This window comes from Pezoporus wallicus, unplaced genomic scaffold (genome assembly GCF_028554395.1).
Source record: "Pezoporus wallicus isolate ANWC-B61680 ecotype Strahan unplaced genomic scaffold, APGP_CSIRO_Pwel_v1 contig_6464, whole genome shotgun sequence".
In the NCBI taxonomy this organism is placed as follows: Eukaryota; Metazoa; Chordata; class Aves; order Psittaciformes; family Psittacidae; genus Pezoporus; species Pezoporus wallicus.
The window spans coordinates 560,705-579,238 of NW_026642130.1; the positions used below are offsets into that span (position 1 = coordinate 560,705).

Sequence of the window (18,534 nt, forward strand, 5' to 3'; positions counted from 1 at the left end):
CAGCATGAATCACTGGAGCTCGTGAGTCAAAGCCCTCAGATATTTTTGCTAGAGTCACAATTAGTACTCAGAAAGCACAAGTAAGATACATTAGTGTAACAAACAACTATATGTGAACAGAGCCACCCAAATTACAGGAGAGCCTCTTCTCTGCCTCTGCTCATAAGGTAAAACAGGTTTGCTTAAACATCTTTTCTTGAGGTTCACAGTGCACTAGAATTACCCACTAGTGAAATACAGATGAACAGCCAGCTGCAATAGCACAGCACAAATATGCCCACTTGTTACCCCACCTAAGTTCATTGCAGGTCTGTGCCACCAAAATCAAGCAGATGGGCTAAATCTTGGTAAAATTACAGGACAGCTGCAGTAAGATGGGACTTGCCTGCAGAAACCTCCATCTTATCATAAAATGATTTGGGTTAGAAGAGACCTTAAAGATCATCAGTTCCACTGCCCTTACCATGGGCAGTGACACCTTCCACTAGACCAGGTTGCCAAAATCTTCTAAAAGAACTCCCAAAGTCTTATTTGGGAAATTTAAAACAGACTTCAACTTTGAAAATAAAGTGCAACCTTCTAAAAGGAGATTTATTCCTTACTATAGAGAAACAAAATTAGGAGCTGCTTCACTGTCAGCCTTCATGATCGCTGTATTTCTTGTGGAGAAATTGCAGTTTCTATTAGAAAAATGACTGATACACGAAACCTAATGTGAGTATTTGAGAAAAAGCATAGAATGATCTTTCCAGAAAACATATCATAGAATTACAGAATGGTTTGGATTTGAAGGCACCTTAAAGCTCATCCAGTTCCAATCCCCTGCCATAGGCAAGGCCACCTCCCACTAGACCAGGTTGCTCCAAGCCCCGTCCAACCTGGCCTTGAACACTGCCACAGATGGGGGAGCCACAGCTTCTCTGGGCAACCTGAGAGGCCTCACCACCCTCACAGGGAAAAACTGCCTGAGCGCTCATCTCAATCTCCCCTCTGTCAGGTTCAAGCCATTCCCCCCCTTGCCTTGTCCTTACAGGCCCTTGTCAAAAGCCCCTCTCCAGTTTCCGTGTCACCGCTTTAGGCACTGAAAGCTGCTCTAAGGTCTCCTTGAAGGCTTCTCTTCTCCAGGCTGAACAAGCCCAGCTCTCTCAGCCTGTCTCCATAGCAGAGGTGCTCTAGCCCTTGCAGCATCTTCATGGCCTTCTCTGGACTTGCTCCAATAGCTGCACATTCTTCTTATGTTATCATCTGTTAATCTCACCAAACACATTTTTAACAGGTTGCTCTGATCTGGTGTCTTTGAGAAGAGTGATTTCCACTGGGTTTCAAAAAGCATCAGGAGCTTCACATATCAAACCAACTGCTGGTCAAAGTACCAGTACTTGGGGTTTTTTGTCCTTCCTTGGATGGGCTAAGAGTTCTTAAACTGTACACACAATAACCTAAGCAATGGTTATTTAAAACCCATGTCTTCTATTTCAGCAAAGGCTCTGAAGTAGCTGGCTCTAACTCCTTACTGCTTGCCAAAAGATCAATATGGCTTTTGGGATACCCAAGGGGGATTTCCTCATGCATAATGAAAATATTTGTGGCAGTAGGAATACTCAGCAGAAGACACAGCTAATGGTGGGAACACAAAAGGACACTTGACAAAAATGATCCATGACAAGCCTAAGAAAAAGGCAATTTCATGACAGAGTCTGGTATTAGGAGCTGCAATTTCTCCACAAGGAATCAAACACAGTCAATGGTACTCACTTCTGCAAGTGCTGGGCTTCAACGTGTGATGCAGGTGGAGAATGAGCCTTTTAAGAGACTACTGACTGATGAATGGTGTAAAGCTAAAACAGTCTTGGATTACAGACCTATTATGAAATCAGTTATGATGTTAGCCACACACCTGAATATTGTCACATAAATATCAGGTACACCAGAATTGCAGAACATATTGTTCCAGCAATCCTATCCCCTTCTTACTTTGCCATTAACAATGTGATTTACAACCAGATCGAACATCAGCCAACACATGATGCTGTTAAAATAAACTAGAAAAACCCAAATTTCTGTGCATTTTTAAATACCCTAAGAGAAGCAGGCTTGATGCTGCAATCCAAGGTGCTGCTATGGTGTACAGCACAGGGGGACTTTTCTGACACCTGCTTTTCTCTTAGAATCATAGCATGGTTTGGGTTGGAAGGCACCTTAAAGCTCATCCAGTTCCAATCCCCTGCCAGAGGCAGGGACACCTTCCACTAGACCAGGCTTCTCCAAGCCCCGTCCAGCCTGGCCTTGAACACTGCCAGGGATGGGACCACCACAGCTTCTCTGGGCAACCTGTGCAGGGCCTCATCACCCTCATAGGGAACAACTTCTTCCTAATTTCTAATCTAAATCTCCTCTCTTTCAGTTTAAAGCCATACCCCCTTGTCCTATCCCACATGCCCTTCTAAAAAGTTCCTCTCCAGCTTTCCTGTGGGTCCCTTTATGTATTCTAAACATAGGCAAGTTCTCCTTTGGCCTCAGTCACTAATTAAAAGTTGGATCCTGGCTCAGAGAAGAGTTGCTCAGTCCTGGGAGTTAAGTGGTGAGTCATGGATGCAGTTAAATATGCCCAGCACCTCTAATGACTCATGGGTCAGGTGAGAGGAGCAAAATGCTGGGGAGCAGCAATCCTCATTTGCATGTGCATTTTACACCTTCTTGGTTCATTGTCCTCACAAAAGAGCAAAGGCAGCCGCAATCTAGTCAACACTTTGGCTTGATGGGAACAACTCCCAGAGAGAGATGTATTTCTATAGAGTACAAGAAGAAAAATCTGCTTTGTGATCTGTCTTACTGTGATTCTTTTACACTAATTACAGATCTCTTCCTCACAAAGTCCAAAACCTTGCTTGACAGACATCCAGAAGTGCACTGAAATCTCTTAAGTGGTGCTCTCTGCAGATAAAAATTAAAACTTCTCAGTCTTATTGTACACTCTACAAACAAAGGTTCCCTCTGGCTCTGCAATTCTTTACTCATTCCTTGGCCAACTTATTTCTCAAGCATAACAAAGCACCTCAAAGACTTCTGTCTGAATAGTCTGAAAAGTGTTTACTACCACAATAAGGAGCTGCCACAGAAGTATTAAACACCAGCAAGACTTTCTCGGAGAAGTCATTTCTTTCCTTCTCTTGCAATGGAGTTGCTAAGAAAGCCAAGCTGTTTCTCTATCTTTTTTTAAGCAATTGCACATTTGGTTGGTGTTGCTTTGGACTTTCTGCGGCAATGTGCTCCAGATGACCCTGCTTGAGCAGGAAGGCCAGAGTATATCACCTCGGATGGTCACTTCCAACTTTCATCATTCTGTGAGTTCATGTATGGAAATACAGTCACTTCTACACTCACGTCCTGTCCATGCATCCATAAAAACAGTAATCTTAACTCATGCAAAAAGGATCTCCTCCTGTTTTATAAATAGAGGTATAAAGGGAGCTCTTCACGCCAAGTCAGTTGCCCAGTTCACAACAATGTAGCTCAAATGCTCTGGGCCATCCCATGAGAATCCTGCCCTCTCCACTGACACAGTTTCAGTCTCATTTACTCAGCAGCAGCTGGCTAGAGCAGTGTCCCACTTCCCTGAGACAGATCACTCCCAGTCCCACATCATTTCTCTCATGCAGGCACAGCTGTGTTTGCAGTTGTGTGATTTACCATGATGCTGGATTTAACATAAGCCACTGTATCTGCAAGAAAGCAAAAAGCCCACTCAGAATATCCACTGGAGTCCAACAGCCAACAGAGTTTGAGGATTTATGTCTTTGTCAGCCTTGCAGTGCCAGTTCCTGGTGAGAAATAGCATATACCTCCCTGGCAGGCAGCGGTCGTACTGTACTGCTTGAAACTGCACAGAGTCACATCCTTTTTATCACATTAACTAGGACCAGAAGCTGCAGTGCACTGATAAAGACAAAGTATTATATGAAGACGATTAGAAATTACATCAGGAGGAGGACGCCAGATTAATGAGCCCTTCAGTGCTGCAAAAGTCATGCTGTACAGGTCAGCATGTCGCTGTCACTGGAAAGACAGCGTGTGGACACAGAAGCAGACCTCAGGTTTAGGACAAAGTAAAGAAATGACTGGACAAAAGGGGAAAAAACTGTGTTTATGGTTAGGTGGACTGTTGTCTATGTAGATGGATGCTCCACTAGCCTAATCAAAGGTCATATTCAGGACTTTCAAAAAAAGCAACCTGGCTGAAGGTCTTTTTTTCCATTAGGGATTCGTACAAAATCCAAAAATAAGTAATGATCTGCAAAAGGAAGAAAAATTTCAAGACCACCGTAAACTCACTCAAAGTAAGGGATCATAGAGACCATTTCCCAGGTTACTGCTGAATGCCATGCCCACAATATAAAACCAGTAAAATACTGTCATCATTCCCCATGCAGCATGGCCTCTATTGATGGAAGAAGTGAAGGAGACGGGCTGAACTGTCGTATACAAAGAGAAATAAACTTAATCTTGAATGTTTATTTCAAGTAGCATTGACCATCTCAAAACAGTACTGCAGTGACACAGTGCAACAGCCAAATGCAAGCAGCACAAGAAGTAAAAGGTCTGATTCATCTTGAACCCAATTTCAGCGCCTCTAGAATATTTAGGAAGTGCAACTTGAATAACTCCCACATACTCCCATTTACTAAGCGTTTAACATGAAATTTATGTTAAAAATATAAACCTTTATTTATCTGCTGGAAAAACCCACACACTGTTAGTGCAGGTTTTTTTCACATTCCTTGATCTGTGCACTCGCAAGGCAGTGCACTGACTTCAGCATCACTTCCTTCTGGCATGCACTTAAAATCACTTGGTTGAATGGTCTGTGTCATAAATAGCTTCCTCAATCAGTAATGGCCAGGCTACTTGAAAAATAATTTTAGGTCCAATAAAACACCTGCAGCAGACAAGATACGGAATAAACACATCCTGAGCTACCTGAGGTATGTACAAGTATAGCACTAATTTGACTATGCAACCTGCAAACACCACCCCTCTTCCATGATGAGCTGTGTCCTTCAGTGCTCACAGCCAGGGCACTAGAGCAGCAGAAAAGCAATTCTCTTCCCAACTCGCTCACTATTTTATCTGGATAAAATCAACTCGGGAACAGCACAGCACTTTTTGCCTAGTCTTTGAATGACAAGAAAAAAAAAAACAAAACAAAATCCAAAGAAAACCAGCAGAAGTGTTTGCTGCCCTCCAGAGGAAAATCAAATGAAATTACAGCTTTCAAATACGAAAACAGACATGAAGCTACTAGGCACAGGCTAGTCCAACTTACTTTTAAGACCATTTTCTTTAGCAGATGATAATGGTATCAAGGAAAATCCACCTGACTGAACAATGACAAGCAAACTAAAACTGCCAGTAAGGACCCTCACCTAGTTTTAACAGCTCCAAAACGTCAAATCTCTCCTTTTTCTTCTCAGTGTTATACCGCAAAACGCACTGAAAAGTTGGGTATTTAATGACCCAAAGCACACATACATAAATCAGCCTCTGATTTTCAGTTCCTCTGCTTTAAAATGAGAAGAGCATTTCCCTGTCACACTGAAATACTGCAAGGGTAACTGCGTTTGATGCCGCAAGGGGCCTGGAGCTCCTGAGCACTGATGCTCTCAGGGGTGAGTCATTCCTTGCGGGAGTTGACGTCTGGCCTCCCTCCAAGGCAGGATCAGTTCCCCCTGCCAGCTAAAGGCAATAAATCCCATGGCAATGTGATTCGTCACAACTCCAAACCAAGGTGATGAGGCATAAAAGGTAGAAGTCTACATGGAATGCCAAGAAACCACAAGCGGCTTAGCACTTCCTACATGAGAAAATAGATAAACCATGGCACAACCTTCTCCTTGTGCTATGCAGTACACAGAGCAGGGCTCCAAGTTGAGCTATAAATATTCTATGCCTAAATATGTATTTGGATAAACATTCAAACAAAAGTTTTGCTGTATTTTTTGTTCTTACACCAGTTAAAGAACACTTTTAAACCATTACATGAAGGAAACCCAAGATGCTTACCTGACGGCTTCTGCAACGTTATTGGAAGTGTGACCTGATAAGGCATCATGAAGGTTTCTGATGAAGTAATCACGGTAGTCTTCAGGCAGGGCCATGAATGTGCCACCCATCACAATAAACTCCACTTTATCCACGCTGTGGCCCAACTGCTTCAGCTGTAAAATGGAAAATACCATGGAAAAATTATCCAGGGACTTTTTTAGAAGACTTCTCTGAAAACAGTGACATTCTTACACCATGTTTCCTCCTTTAGTTGTGGTATCTTTTAGCAATGACAAACCATTAATAATTTTGTAAAGACTTCTTATAAACCCTCCCAAAAATATAAACCTCAAAGTTACCTTTCTACTGCAAGAACACAGTACATATACTGAGCCTAGCATAACAGCTTTTCTTGACAAAGCAGAATCATTTGAACCTAGCCTCTTGCTGACAGAGTTACACTGGTTCCAGTTTGAAGCTAGCTTAGATTTGACTGATAGAAGTTTCTTCTTCAATCCATGTAGAACTAACTTCCTTACAAACTTGAGAGAATGGAGGACTACACTGAATCCATGAAGGATTTTTCAATGGATTTAGAGATAAACTGGAAACCGGTCAAAGCAGAGCAGGATTAAGAAATTCTTCAGATCTTCTAACTCTCCAGAAAAGACCTCAATAAACCATCTTGGTATAAAAGCCACTATTTGAGTATTAAATTCTCCAATTGTAAGTAATTATCAAGAACTAGCAATTGCCACAGAAGTTCAGTACAATTTATTGTAATACAATCTCCTATTAGAAATAAGGTATTGTTCACAACAGGTAAGATCTTACAAGAGGTTCAAAACTTCTAATTTATCTAATGACAGACTAAAGGTGTAAAAATAATACTTCTGTGGGGATCAAACCAGGCTAATGTAGAATTACAGAATGATGAAAAAGGTGAGGCTGGAAAGGACCTCTGGAGATCACCCAGTCTTATCTCTCTTCTCAAAGCAGCATCAGCTACAGCAGTTTGTTCAGCACTGCACCCAAACAGGCTTCAAGTGTCTCAAAGACTGGAGACTGCACAACCTCTATGGCAACCTGGTCCAGTGCTTGGTCACCCTCACAGTTAAAAACTGTTTCCAGATGTTCAAATGGAGTTTCAATTTGTGGCCACTGCATCATGTCCTGTCACTAGCACCACTGAGAAGGGCCTGGCTTCGTCCTTTTTACAGCCTACCGCCAGGTATTTATACACATTGGTAAGACTCCCCTAAGCTTTCTCTTCCCTAGCCTGAGCAGTCTTGGAGCTCTTGGCATCTCTTCAGATGCTCCAGTCCTTCCATCACCTTAGTGGCCTTTTGCTAGACCTCCCCCAGTATGTTCAAGTCCGCGGTCTTCTGGGGAGTCCAGAACTCGACACAACTCTCCAGGTGGAGCCTCGGCAGTGCTGAGGCAAAAGGAAGGATCTCCTCCCTTGATGTGTTGGCAACACTCCTCCTAAGGCCACTGGCTGTCTTTGCTTCAAGGACACAATGCTGCTCACAGTCAACTTGATGCCTGCCAGTATCCTCAGGTCCTCTTCCATCAAGCTGCTTTCCAGCTGGTCAGTCCCCAGCACATACCTGTGCCCGGAGTTTGGCATTTCCCTTTGTTTAACTTCAAGAGGTTCCTGCCAACTCATTTCTCCAGCCTGTCCAGGTCTCCCTGAATGGCAGCACAATCCTCTGGTCTACCACCCACTTCTCCCAGTCCTGCATCATCAGCAAACTTGCTGACAGCATGCTCTGTCCCAGCATCCCTGTCATTAACACAGACATTACCACATTAAGCACTAGTGGTCACAATATTGACAGCTGGGTTATATCCAGCTTCCTGCCAACCAATTTAGGTGATTAAAAGTGTTCTCATTACTTTCTTCGCAACCACAATGTGTTCCCCTTTCAATGGTAAAATTTCACCTGTTCCACTCTGTGTCTTGTCTGGAGATAGGGGTCATATCTGGCTCGAATCGCCCTCATGGACGTTGGCTAAAAAACAGAAGGAGATTCAGTTTGTAGAATAGTTTTGTATTCAGTTTGTAGAAGAATGGTGAAAAAGAACAAAAGAAAACTTTCAGCACTGAAACGGATGCTGAAGTCTTCAAATCCTAACTGACCCTAAACTCTTCAAACTCACAGCCAAAGAGTCCATCCAATTGTGAATACAAATTTGGCTCTTTCCATGTTTTAAAATGATAATTAAACACACTGTTTTGCTGAGATGGTAACATGACATAAAAACAACACAGCTTTTCAAACTTTTAGTGCATCTTTATCAACCGGATAAAGAATCTCTGTAGTGATTCACTGAAGATATTGCAAACATCACAAACAAAATGTTTTTCAAAATACCACTTCTTCCATCCCGTTCATTTTAGTTTCTCTTTACTTGCACAAGTTATCCAAACAGTCTCCCCTTCAGCACAGTCTATATTTCAAATATTCTTTAAGCTAAACATACTCTTTCAACTCAAATCTCTAACAACTTACTTTCTGTATTACTACTACTGTTTGCGTACTAATAATACTCTCAGATAAGGTTTTCAAGTACCTTGTGTATCCTGGATTTGTTGAGCATTTCATTCATATTACATTAAAAGTTCTAAATGATGAGGACTCTTAATCATGCATAACTCCCACATGCTGTTAGTACTAAACGAATGAATACAACATATCCAAACCAACAGGAATTACAAAGCATTTACATATACACAGATTTTCCTACTTTGCACTAACAGAACAAGTTTCAAGTCACTGAGAAGTGGATAACAGCAGAAAAAATCTGTAAGTATGCTGAATTGCTGTTTACCAAATCCAGTTTGCATTTTACCTCATTTTGCTACTTTACGTCTGTACTATAGCTATGAGCTATTTTGTTAAAACCAGTCACAGTAATTTAGTCACAAGATCTGCTGCTGCTAAACTTTCTCCAGACAACAAGAGCACGCTATTTCGGAAATACATATATTTAGTGAGGTATCACTGCAGATATGGAGCATTAATGTAATTTCAGAGGCAGTAACAGCTAAATAACAGGCTTTTTCTTGAGAGCTTAACCTTTGTTAACCTGCAGTGTCCTGTAGGTTGGACATGACTGAAAGCAGGTCCACTTAAGACAGGATGCTCAGGTCTCTGTCCAGTCAGTGCTTGATTATCTTTAAGAACAGTTTCCAAAACCTCTAGATAAATCCCTACTCAAGTGACTGATAATTGTCATGTTAAAACATCCTTATATTATGGCATAATTTTCCACATTCTAACTAATGTTTGTTGCCCCTCCTCTTTCCACTGGGCAGCTCTGAGGAGAAGTCTGGCTCTGTCTTCTCTGTACCTTTCCCTTAACCCCATAGGGAGCCATAAGTAAATCTGTACAGTCCTGCTGGACTGTTCAGTCAGGAAAATTCTGACACACAGGAATCACAGCCAGCATTCATTTCAACAAATTGCACACAGCAGTGTCCCATGAGAGACCACAATGTCACCTCCAACTGCTCTCACTCACTGATCTCTTTCCACAGCTGGAGATTCACATTAACAGCAGTTCCCACATCAGCAGGTCACGGAGTACAGCCACAATGCTGCACTTGCCCTGCTTGGAATCACAGGCTGCTCATTCCTGCATGTGTAACATTATGAACAGAAGCAAGGTGAGGAGAAGGAAACAACTGCTACAATAATCAAGAGGAATTTCCAGTCCTGTGGTTGAGCTGCTTTAGATCTCAAACTTCATGAAGCCTACTTTTGGTTTTTATTCTTGCAGCATGACTTAATCTGCAGAAATAAAGAGCAGCTGAACCCAAGTTTATAGTGAGCATAGGCAAGGCGCTACAGCAAACCAAATTAATACCTCATATCCAGTGTAAGACTGTGTTGAATATTCAAAGTCAGAATCAGGTCCACCCGGGCAGTATCTGCAAATATAAAAAGACAGAAAACAGGCATCAAACTCGTACAGGTGCAATGACTTAATCTGTCTGAGGTACAGGCACACAAGATGGTGCAGGCTGAGCAGACACTGCTCTAACTGCCCCAGCTCTCACCAGAAACACACAGAAATACAAATCATAGAACCACAGATCATGGTTCAGAGCATGGGATGAACCAATAAATTTGTGTGTTTCTGCATCACCTTATGTAAATACAGGTACAGATTCAAACACAGATGCTGAAGGGGGTAATTCTGTGAGTTGAGAGGAACTGAGACTATGTCTGTTTACAAATGTTAAGTATACAGTACAGAACAGTTGTTTTGTTTCATGAGAATGCGATGTCAAAAAACAGTTCAGACATGGCAAATAACTACATCCACAAAAAACAACTTCGTAAGACTTACAAGAAGCAAAGTGTACTGTGAATCTATTTCTGGAACATGGCATTGTTTAAGGAAGGAGCTGCCATAGAGTAAATTAGCTTCTGCATGTAGATGCTTGTTTGAAACTCTCTATTCTGTGACACAGCAAGACAGACTTGCAGCTACCACAGTATGACTGCTGGCCAGGAGAGGAATGGTACACGGCAGGGAATAATTAAAGGAATATAAACTTATTCTGAAGGGTCCTTAACTCTCTTTTGAGGACTATGGTTATTAATGACCAATCTACAGCCATTCCGGGCTCCAAGGCAGCCCTAGGCATGATTGTTGACAGTCCTTTCTATTTTAATTGCAGGCTCTGAGCACCCCCAACAGAAAACAGAACAGCAGTCAGCGTATTGCTACTCATGGTGCAGATCTCAGTGCACAGACACCAAGATAATGCCATCTCAGTCAAATCAGACACATTCGCCTCACAGTATAATGGATGAGTTTTCCCAGTGCCTGCCCTGCAAACTTAACCCAAGTCATCTGTCACCATTACAAAATTAATTACCAAATTACCAGGGCTGAATTAATTTGCTGGCAAAAGTTGTGCAATCCAATTGAAGGCATTTCATACACGTAATTACCTGGAACATATCGGACAGAATAGTGGCTCATGCAAGAGCAAGATCAGAGCCAGCTCACTCTGCATCAGGCAGCCGGTAGAGAGATAGAGATGTTTTGGGAGAGACAAGGCAGGAAACAGAGGCAATGTTTTGAAATAGATGAACCGTTATGGTTAGAAAAAAACCCAGATGTGATGACAGGTGTACAGACTCTTAAGTCAAATGGAGGTAACATACTTCAAGGTAAAGCCATTTTGGGTTTCTCAATTCAAATAAAACTCCAGCGCTATTCCCTTAACACCACAAGCTCTTGGCAGCTGGAGGCCTTCCCTTCCATCTGTGCTCTCATTTCACTCCAGAGCCAAGCAGAGCCAGGCTGTCACACCAAGCAAGTTTTTGCAGACACCCACCTACACCTCCTCAGGTGGGTCTCAGTTCAGCACTTTTCAAACTTGTCAGATTGAGCCCTGTTTCTTTTCTGGAATGGTCTTCTCCAATCTGCTTACATACCCAGTCATGCACCTCTGCACACCCTGACACAGTCATACAACTTACATTTGACTGTTAATAGATTCTCCTGGTTATTCTATTCACAAAACTGTATTCTACTAACATGGCCCATGAAAGAAAAAGGTCTCCTCCACGATGAAAAACTGAAAACAAGTAGACTTTTTAGAGTAATATGCAGGTATCAGCAATCTGCAACTCTGCACTTGTGCAGGGAGCAAGCCTGTCTCCAATACAATGCTGCTGCAATCATAGATTTACACAGAAATGTTGGAAGACAGACTGAGAAGAGCTGTGGTTCTGCAGCCTGGAAAAGGGAAGGCTCTGGGAAGATCTTACAGCAGCTTCCAGTGCCTAAAGGGGCCCACAAGAAAGCTGGAGAGGGGCTTTGGACAATGACCTGTTGGGACAGGACAAGGGGGAATGGCTTTAAACTGACCAAGGGGAGACTGAGATGAGATCTTAGGCAGAAGTTCTTCCCTGTGAGGGTGGTGAGGCCCTGGCACAGGTTGCCCAGAGAAGCTGTGGCTGCCCCATCCCTGGCAGTGTTCAAGGCCAGGTTGGACGGGGGTTACAGCAACCTGGTCTAGTGGAGGTGTCAGGGATTTGGAACTAGATGAGCTTTAAGTTCCCTTCCAACCCAAAGCATTCTGTGATTCTATGAAAACAGTTCTCTTAGCTCATCTAAGCTGTCATACTTACACACATATGTTGCCTGTGAAATTAATGTGCGGACACCTGTGTGGTTTACACATCACAGCTACAACAGCAATCTGTAAGAAGCAAAATTAGAGAGGAGAGAAATTATGGTAATTGCTGCCGAATTGACTTGGAAGGCTATGTATACATGTGCATCTGTGAGAGACTATTTAAAGATGTTTTCTGCTTAGTCTGCCAGCTAGAATATCTGTGTGTTAGCTCTTGAATGAGATAACAAATATATAAAGGAGCAGGAATCTTATTCTTTAATATTTTCATGATTCAGAATAAACTTGACAGTTTATTGGAAAGAACCACGTGTCTTATAGCAAATCTGATTAACCACCTTGGTGAAGAGATGCACACAGACATTCAGGTATTCACTGAGCCCATCTAACATGTACCTAAAAGGGTGAGAGTGTGTTGGCAAGCACACCAAACACCACTCAAAGATGAAAACAAGGGAGAGATGAAGAGAAACACAAAACCAAAAACCAAAGATAATAAAAAGAGCTCCCTCCCTCCACCTGAGCCAAGCCCTTTTTCCCTGTTGGATCTCACAACTGCTTTTCATACACTAAATGCAAGCCTAATGCCAGATCCCATCTTCCTTCACTAAAAAAGAACCAGAGGGAAGAAGAGAGGGACACACAAAGATCCTCTTAATTTGGGGCACTGAAAGCATAACACCTAATTTCGTGTTTTCAGAAATCCTGGTTGAAGTCAGAGTTTAACAAAATATTCTATAGAAAGAAGATTTTAAAGCCTTTTCTAGGCTGAACAAGCCCAGCTCTCTCAGCCTGTCTCCATAGGAGAGGTATTCCAGCCCTTAGAGCATCTTCATGGCCTCCTCTAGACTTGCATTAACACATTTTATATGTGTTCACTGAGAGGGCCTGAAGGTTAAGCTGCACTTTTTCTACACAACTGAAAAGTAAGGCATGGTGCTCTGAAAATAGATCCCCACACTGCCTTTTTACCTCCTCCCAAGTACTTTGAAAGCAATAGCCCTGTAGGCACAACATCACAGAGAAGTTGACCTGCAAGGCAGCAGCGCAGCCAGTGCGTCCATATGGACATTCAATATCCACGTTATTAAAAATAATTAAACACAATTTATTGATGACAGCAGGGGGGGATGGTGAGAACAATGCACTTGCTTACCCCACTAGCAGTCCTTATAGGCTTGGCCTTCAGCTTTGGTACCAGCACCTTGCGGTACTGTGGTGGAACAGCAGCAATGATGTCAACCAAGCGCGGCTGTGCTGAAAGGCCATACTTCGCCGCCGTCTTGGTTTTCAGCCTGAAAGCAGAAATACCTCAAATTAACAACTCCATTCTGACTTATTTACCCATATTCCACAAGAATGCCATTGTGCTGCTGTCCAGTTACACGGAGATCTATGTAGGTTCTCCCAGTTTGCTCTTCCAGGTAAATTATTTAAAAAGCATACAGTTATTTCTTGCAACAGCTGCATTAAGATACCAAAAATTAACTCCAAATAAGGTGGATGCAAAACTGCCAATGTTTTTAGTTTCTGTATAGTTTTCTTCTAAATATGGTTTTATCAAAGCATTGCCAAAGCTGCCAACAGACTCTGGCTTGTCCATTTTCAGAGATTTAACTCTTTTCATGTTTTCCACATGATTAACCCCTCCGCATAGAGTTTAGCCAAGTTCATTTCTAACATGTTCATGTCAGTTACTTCCAGCATCAGCAAAAAGGTTGCAATTATATCAGGTAAATTAAACGGAAACAGCAGGACAAATTCAGGTTTATTATTCCACATGCGTCAAGAAGGAAGAACTTTCCCTAAGCACCAATGCCATTTATAACACATTGCCAAGAAAATCTGATTTTAACTTTATTCCAATATTATTCTCTCCTTTCTGACTTTGGGACTCCTGAAGGATGAATGCAGATAGAAACATAAAAAGGCAATGACAAGTTTCTAAAGAGTTTTGCACCAATACAACCTCTTTTGTACTCTGAGCATTGACTGTGAAGTAGCAAATCACTGCAGAATTTACAAATCTTGGTGTCTTTATTATCAGGTAACAGTAAGAGAAATGACAGTAGCCTGTGAAAATAAAACATTTTAAAATAAAGCCTGCATATGATACAGGACAGATTCATCACTGATGGACCAGCCCTTCAGCATCATTCCAGGGACTTACTTGTTCAGATTCACATCGTTTCCCTGCTCATGAGCCTCGATTAACTGCTTTATGATGTCAGCAATTGTCATCATCATCAGCTCTGCATGGCTGAGGTCTCCTGCAATGAGAACAAACCAAATGATGTGTATAGCCAGAGCATTCTACCTGCTTGTGGCAACCAATGCACACCTGCTCTGCAATTTAATACTACCTACAGTTACTGCTCTCAAAGGGAATTTTGCCACTGCATATCACTGCAGCCTTCCCCAAATAAATGACTGTCACCATCTCATATCACTGATTCTCTTTTACTTCTAGGACAGGAGCCAGGCAAACTCCTGAGCACTCACGTGAGTGCAAAGGAACCACAGGATCATTAGGGTTGGAAGGGACCTCTGGAGATCATGTAGCCCAATCCCCCCTTCCAAGGCAGGGCCTCCTAGAGCAGGTTACACAGCAACATATCTGGTGGGTTTTGAATGTCTCCAGAGAGGAAGGAGAAACCAGAACCCCCTTGGGCAGCCTGTTCAGGGCTCTGTCACCCTCAGTGTGAAGAAGTTCTTCCTCACGTTGAGGTGAAACTTCTTGTGTTTTAGTTTACGGCCATTGCTTCTCATCCTGTCACTGGCCACCACCAAAAACAGTTAGGCACTATTCTCTTGGCACCCACCTTTGAGATATTTATACGCATTAATCTGATCCCATCTCAGTCTTCTCTTCCCTAGACTAAATAAGCCCAGCTCTCACAATCTCTCCTAAGAGAGATGCTCCAGACCCCTGATCATCCTTGTGGCCTCTGCTGGTCCCTCTCCAATAGCCCCTTGTCTTTCTTGTGCTGCTGAGCCCAGAACTGGACACAGCACTCCCAAGTGTGGCCTCACCACGGTCGAACAGAGGCGGAGGATCACCTCCCTCCACCTGCTGCCACACTCCTCCCAATGAACCCCAGCATACTATTGTCCCTCCTGGCTGCAAGGGCACACTGCCAGCTCATAGTCAACTTATCATCTACAAATACTCCCAGGTCCTTCTCAGCTGACTCTGCCTCCCATTCACAGCGCCCGATTCAACAGTGGGGGGAGAATAGGGGCGGCTCAGCGGGGGGTGCCAAGTCCCTCCACCCTCCTCCAAAAGAGCACGGAGGGAGCAGCGCAAAGCCGTGCCTCGTTCTCTCTCTCCGCACACATGCACAGCGTTCATGGAGGTGGTAACCCCATAGCTCCATCGCCACAGAGCCAGAAGCAGCGCGGGAACCCCCCCGCCACAGCCAAACACACGGTGAAGTGCTGGCCCAAAGCCTCTCCTTGCACACAGACGAGGCCGGGGGAGGCGGCAGAACCCTACCCCACCGCCCTCAGCTGCTGGGAGAGCGGCAGGAGCCGCCTAGCAGCACGAACCGGACACTACGGTCCCGCACACCCCGGTACCTTTCCTCTTCTGCCTCATGCTGCCCGCTCCCCCTCAGCTGCTCCCTTCACAAGCCAGGCCACGGGCCCCTGCCATCAAGCAACACCGCTCAGCTCTGTCGCGAAAAAGCCGCACCTCCAGCCGCTCTGCCGGAAAGCGACATGAGGACGGCGGGCGACAAGGAGTGCCTCCGCCAGCCGCTGGGGGCGCTGTGAGGGGACCCGCGGGGCGCAGCCTGTCCCGTGGGGGACCCCATCAGTGTCGGCGCCTCCGTACCGTGGGTGGTGCCGAGTGTCCCTCATTGACGTGATCAGCGCTTGCCGGTATAGCGGCGGACAGAGTTCACCCGCTCCATGGCGCTCTTCGGGCCCTGCGCCCCTTCAGCGCTAGATGGTAGCAAAGCGTCGACGTGAGGGAGGGAAGAACGAGCTGGATTTTCCTGCGAAATGAATAAAAGTGCCCGAGAGGTGCTTGGAGACCTGCGGGCTCCTGAGGAGCACAGGGGGGAGCTGGGGCGTGGTGCAGGGGAGCAGGAGTGTTTGAGGGTGCCCATGGGAAAGAGAGGTGAGGGAAGAGGCTCCTTCAGAGGGGAAAGGAAGGGCTTTGGGGGGGGCTGACAGCAGCCCCACAACCTCCACAGCAGTGTGCGGTGGAAGGACGGGAGATAACAGGCATAAATTTGAGGAGAGAGGTTCAGACTGGATCGGGGCAATCCCAAGCACAAACACAGGCTGGGGGAGACTGGACTGAGAGCAGCCCTGAGGAGAAGGACTTGGAGGTGTTGGTTACTGAGAAGCTCCCCATGACCCAGCAGTGTGCGCTTGAGCCCAGAAACCAACCGTGTCCTGGGCTGCATCACCAGCAGTGTGACCAGCAGGTCGAGGGAGGGGATGCTCCCCCCCTCTGCTCCACTCTTGTGAGACACCCCCCAGGCCTGTCTCCAGCTCTGGAATCTCCAACATAAGAAGGACGTGGAGCTCTTGGAGTGAGTCCAGAGGAGGCCACAAAGATGCTCCAAGAGCTGGAGCAGCTCTGCTATGGAGACAGGCTGAGAGAGCTGGGCTTGCTCAGCCTGGAGAAGAGAAGACTCCAGGGAGACCTTAGAGCAGCTTCCAGTGCCTAAAGGGGCCCACAAGAAAGCTGAAGAGGGGCTTTGACAAGGGCCTGCAGGGACAGGACAAGGGGGAATGGCTTTAACCTGACAGAGGGGAGACTGAGATGAGCTCTTAGGAAGAAGTTCTTCTCTGTGAGGGTGGTGAGGCCCTGGCACAGGTTGCCTGGAGAAGCTGTGGCTGCCCCATCCCCGGCAATGTTCAAGGCCAGGTTGGATGGGGCTTGGGGCAACCTGGTCTAGTGGAAGGTGTCCCTGCCTATGGCCGGGGGTTGGAACTGGATGAGCTTTAAGGTGCTTTCTGACCCAAACCATTCTGTGATTCCGTGGTCTCTAGAAAACAGGGCCCTGATCCTGAAGTCACATTGCCTGGACAGAGCCTTAGGAAGATTGAATGCTGGACGAGGCCCAAAGTCAGTTAAGTGTAGGCTCTGGGTCTTGGCAGTGTTATTGGTTGTTCCATTCAATCAAGGGAATTCCACTGGTCTGGCAGCAATGTTGTGGCCTCCCAGGAATGTGGCACTCAGCTCTGACTCTGACTGCTGCTGTCTGGGAGCCACCAGGAATGGGAAGAAGGTGTTTAAGTCTCTTAACTTCTGAGAACCTATCTGCAACTGCTGTTGAGGCACAGTTTAGTGCCATCAAAAAGGAGTGGGGGATGGAGTAAGGGAAACGGCACCCAGGGATTGTTAATGGTTCTGTACAGGTGAGGGCTAATGGCACATGGAGGGACATGCAGGGTCCTGTTAGACCTACGCTGCACTTGGTGCCTTCTGCATGATAAGAACATGAAAAACTGCATGAGGATAGAGTATGAGTTAGGTGGGGAAGCAAGCTGCCTACAGACACCAGAGGTGTGGTATACAGACTACCAAGATAAACTTTTCCTGAGGGATTGCATTTGGATTAGGGGCAATTTGCAAGGCAAAACTGTAATTTTTTTTTTTTTTTTGGCATCAGAGTGACAAAGCCTGCCTTAATTCCTTCAGTGACCTCTCCGGGACCGTTGTGATCTCTGCCAGGCTCTTCCCAAGGTAAACTTACCAACTTCAGCTAGTGCTCCAGATGGGCTTTATGAAGGCATGTTTGCAGACTGTCAGAAAGGTGAGCAGGAAAAGTAAGCATGTTTTGATTGATGATTATTTCCTCTATAATGAGATGATGAATGGAAACTGTCTTTCCATTCAATCCAGATTTGTAAAGTATTTGAGGTATTAAATTCCACCAAAATCCTGAGGATTGGCTGAGTACCCGAATATGTTTAAAATCTAATTTCTCTGACTACATTAATCTAGTTCTTATATTATTTCTCTTTCATCTCACTGTTTGAAGCTCAGCCCTCCATCTAACCAAGGATCTGACACAGAGCAAGGGAGGACCTGTATCTTTCATCCCCGCAGAACAGGAACTTCTCTGCCTGGCACTGGGGAAACAAGAGCAGTATCACCTGAGTCACAGGCTGTGCTGGGTGAAAAACAGTCCTTCATAAGGACTCAGCTTCATTTTTGTTTTCAGCTCTTGCCAGAAAAGACTTTCTTCACTGACCTCAGCACACCATGCAAAGAAGTTGGCATGTAGGTCCTTTGTTCTCACTTAGGCTGTTCAAAAGAAATCTGAACTGCCTTGTAGGAGGCCTTTTGGATCACCAGGTGGGATCTC

General features: G+C 44.7%; 1 protein-coding gene across 1 annotated transcript in view; it reads right to left on the reverse strand.

The window, feature by feature from the left end:
* The window catches only part of ELP3 (elongator acetyltransferase complex subunit 3), a 93,635-nt gene extending 77,777 nt beyond the window's left edge, over positions 1–15,858 (reverse strand). Inside the window, exons 1-7 of the mRNA XM_057427548.1 lie at positions 15,785–15,858; positions 14,376–14,475; positions 13,362–13,500; positions 12,201–12,271; positions 9,916–9,979; positions 7,989–8,057; positions 6,061–6,215 (exon numbers count right to left, since the gene is read on the reverse strand). Of these exons, the coding sequence (XP_057283531.1) occupies positions 6,061–6,215; positions 7,989–8,057; positions 9,916–9,979; positions 12,201–12,271; positions 13,362–13,500; positions 14,376–14,475; positions 15,785–15,803 (617 nt within the window). The 5' untranslated portion in view covers positions 15,804–15,858. The remainder of the gene's footprint in view (positions 1–6,060; positions 6,216–7,988; positions 8,058–9,915; positions 9,980–12,200; positions 12,272–13,361; positions 13,501–14,375; positions 14,476–15,784) is intronic.
* Between the last annotated feature and the right edge of the window lie 2,676 nt (positions 15,859–18,534).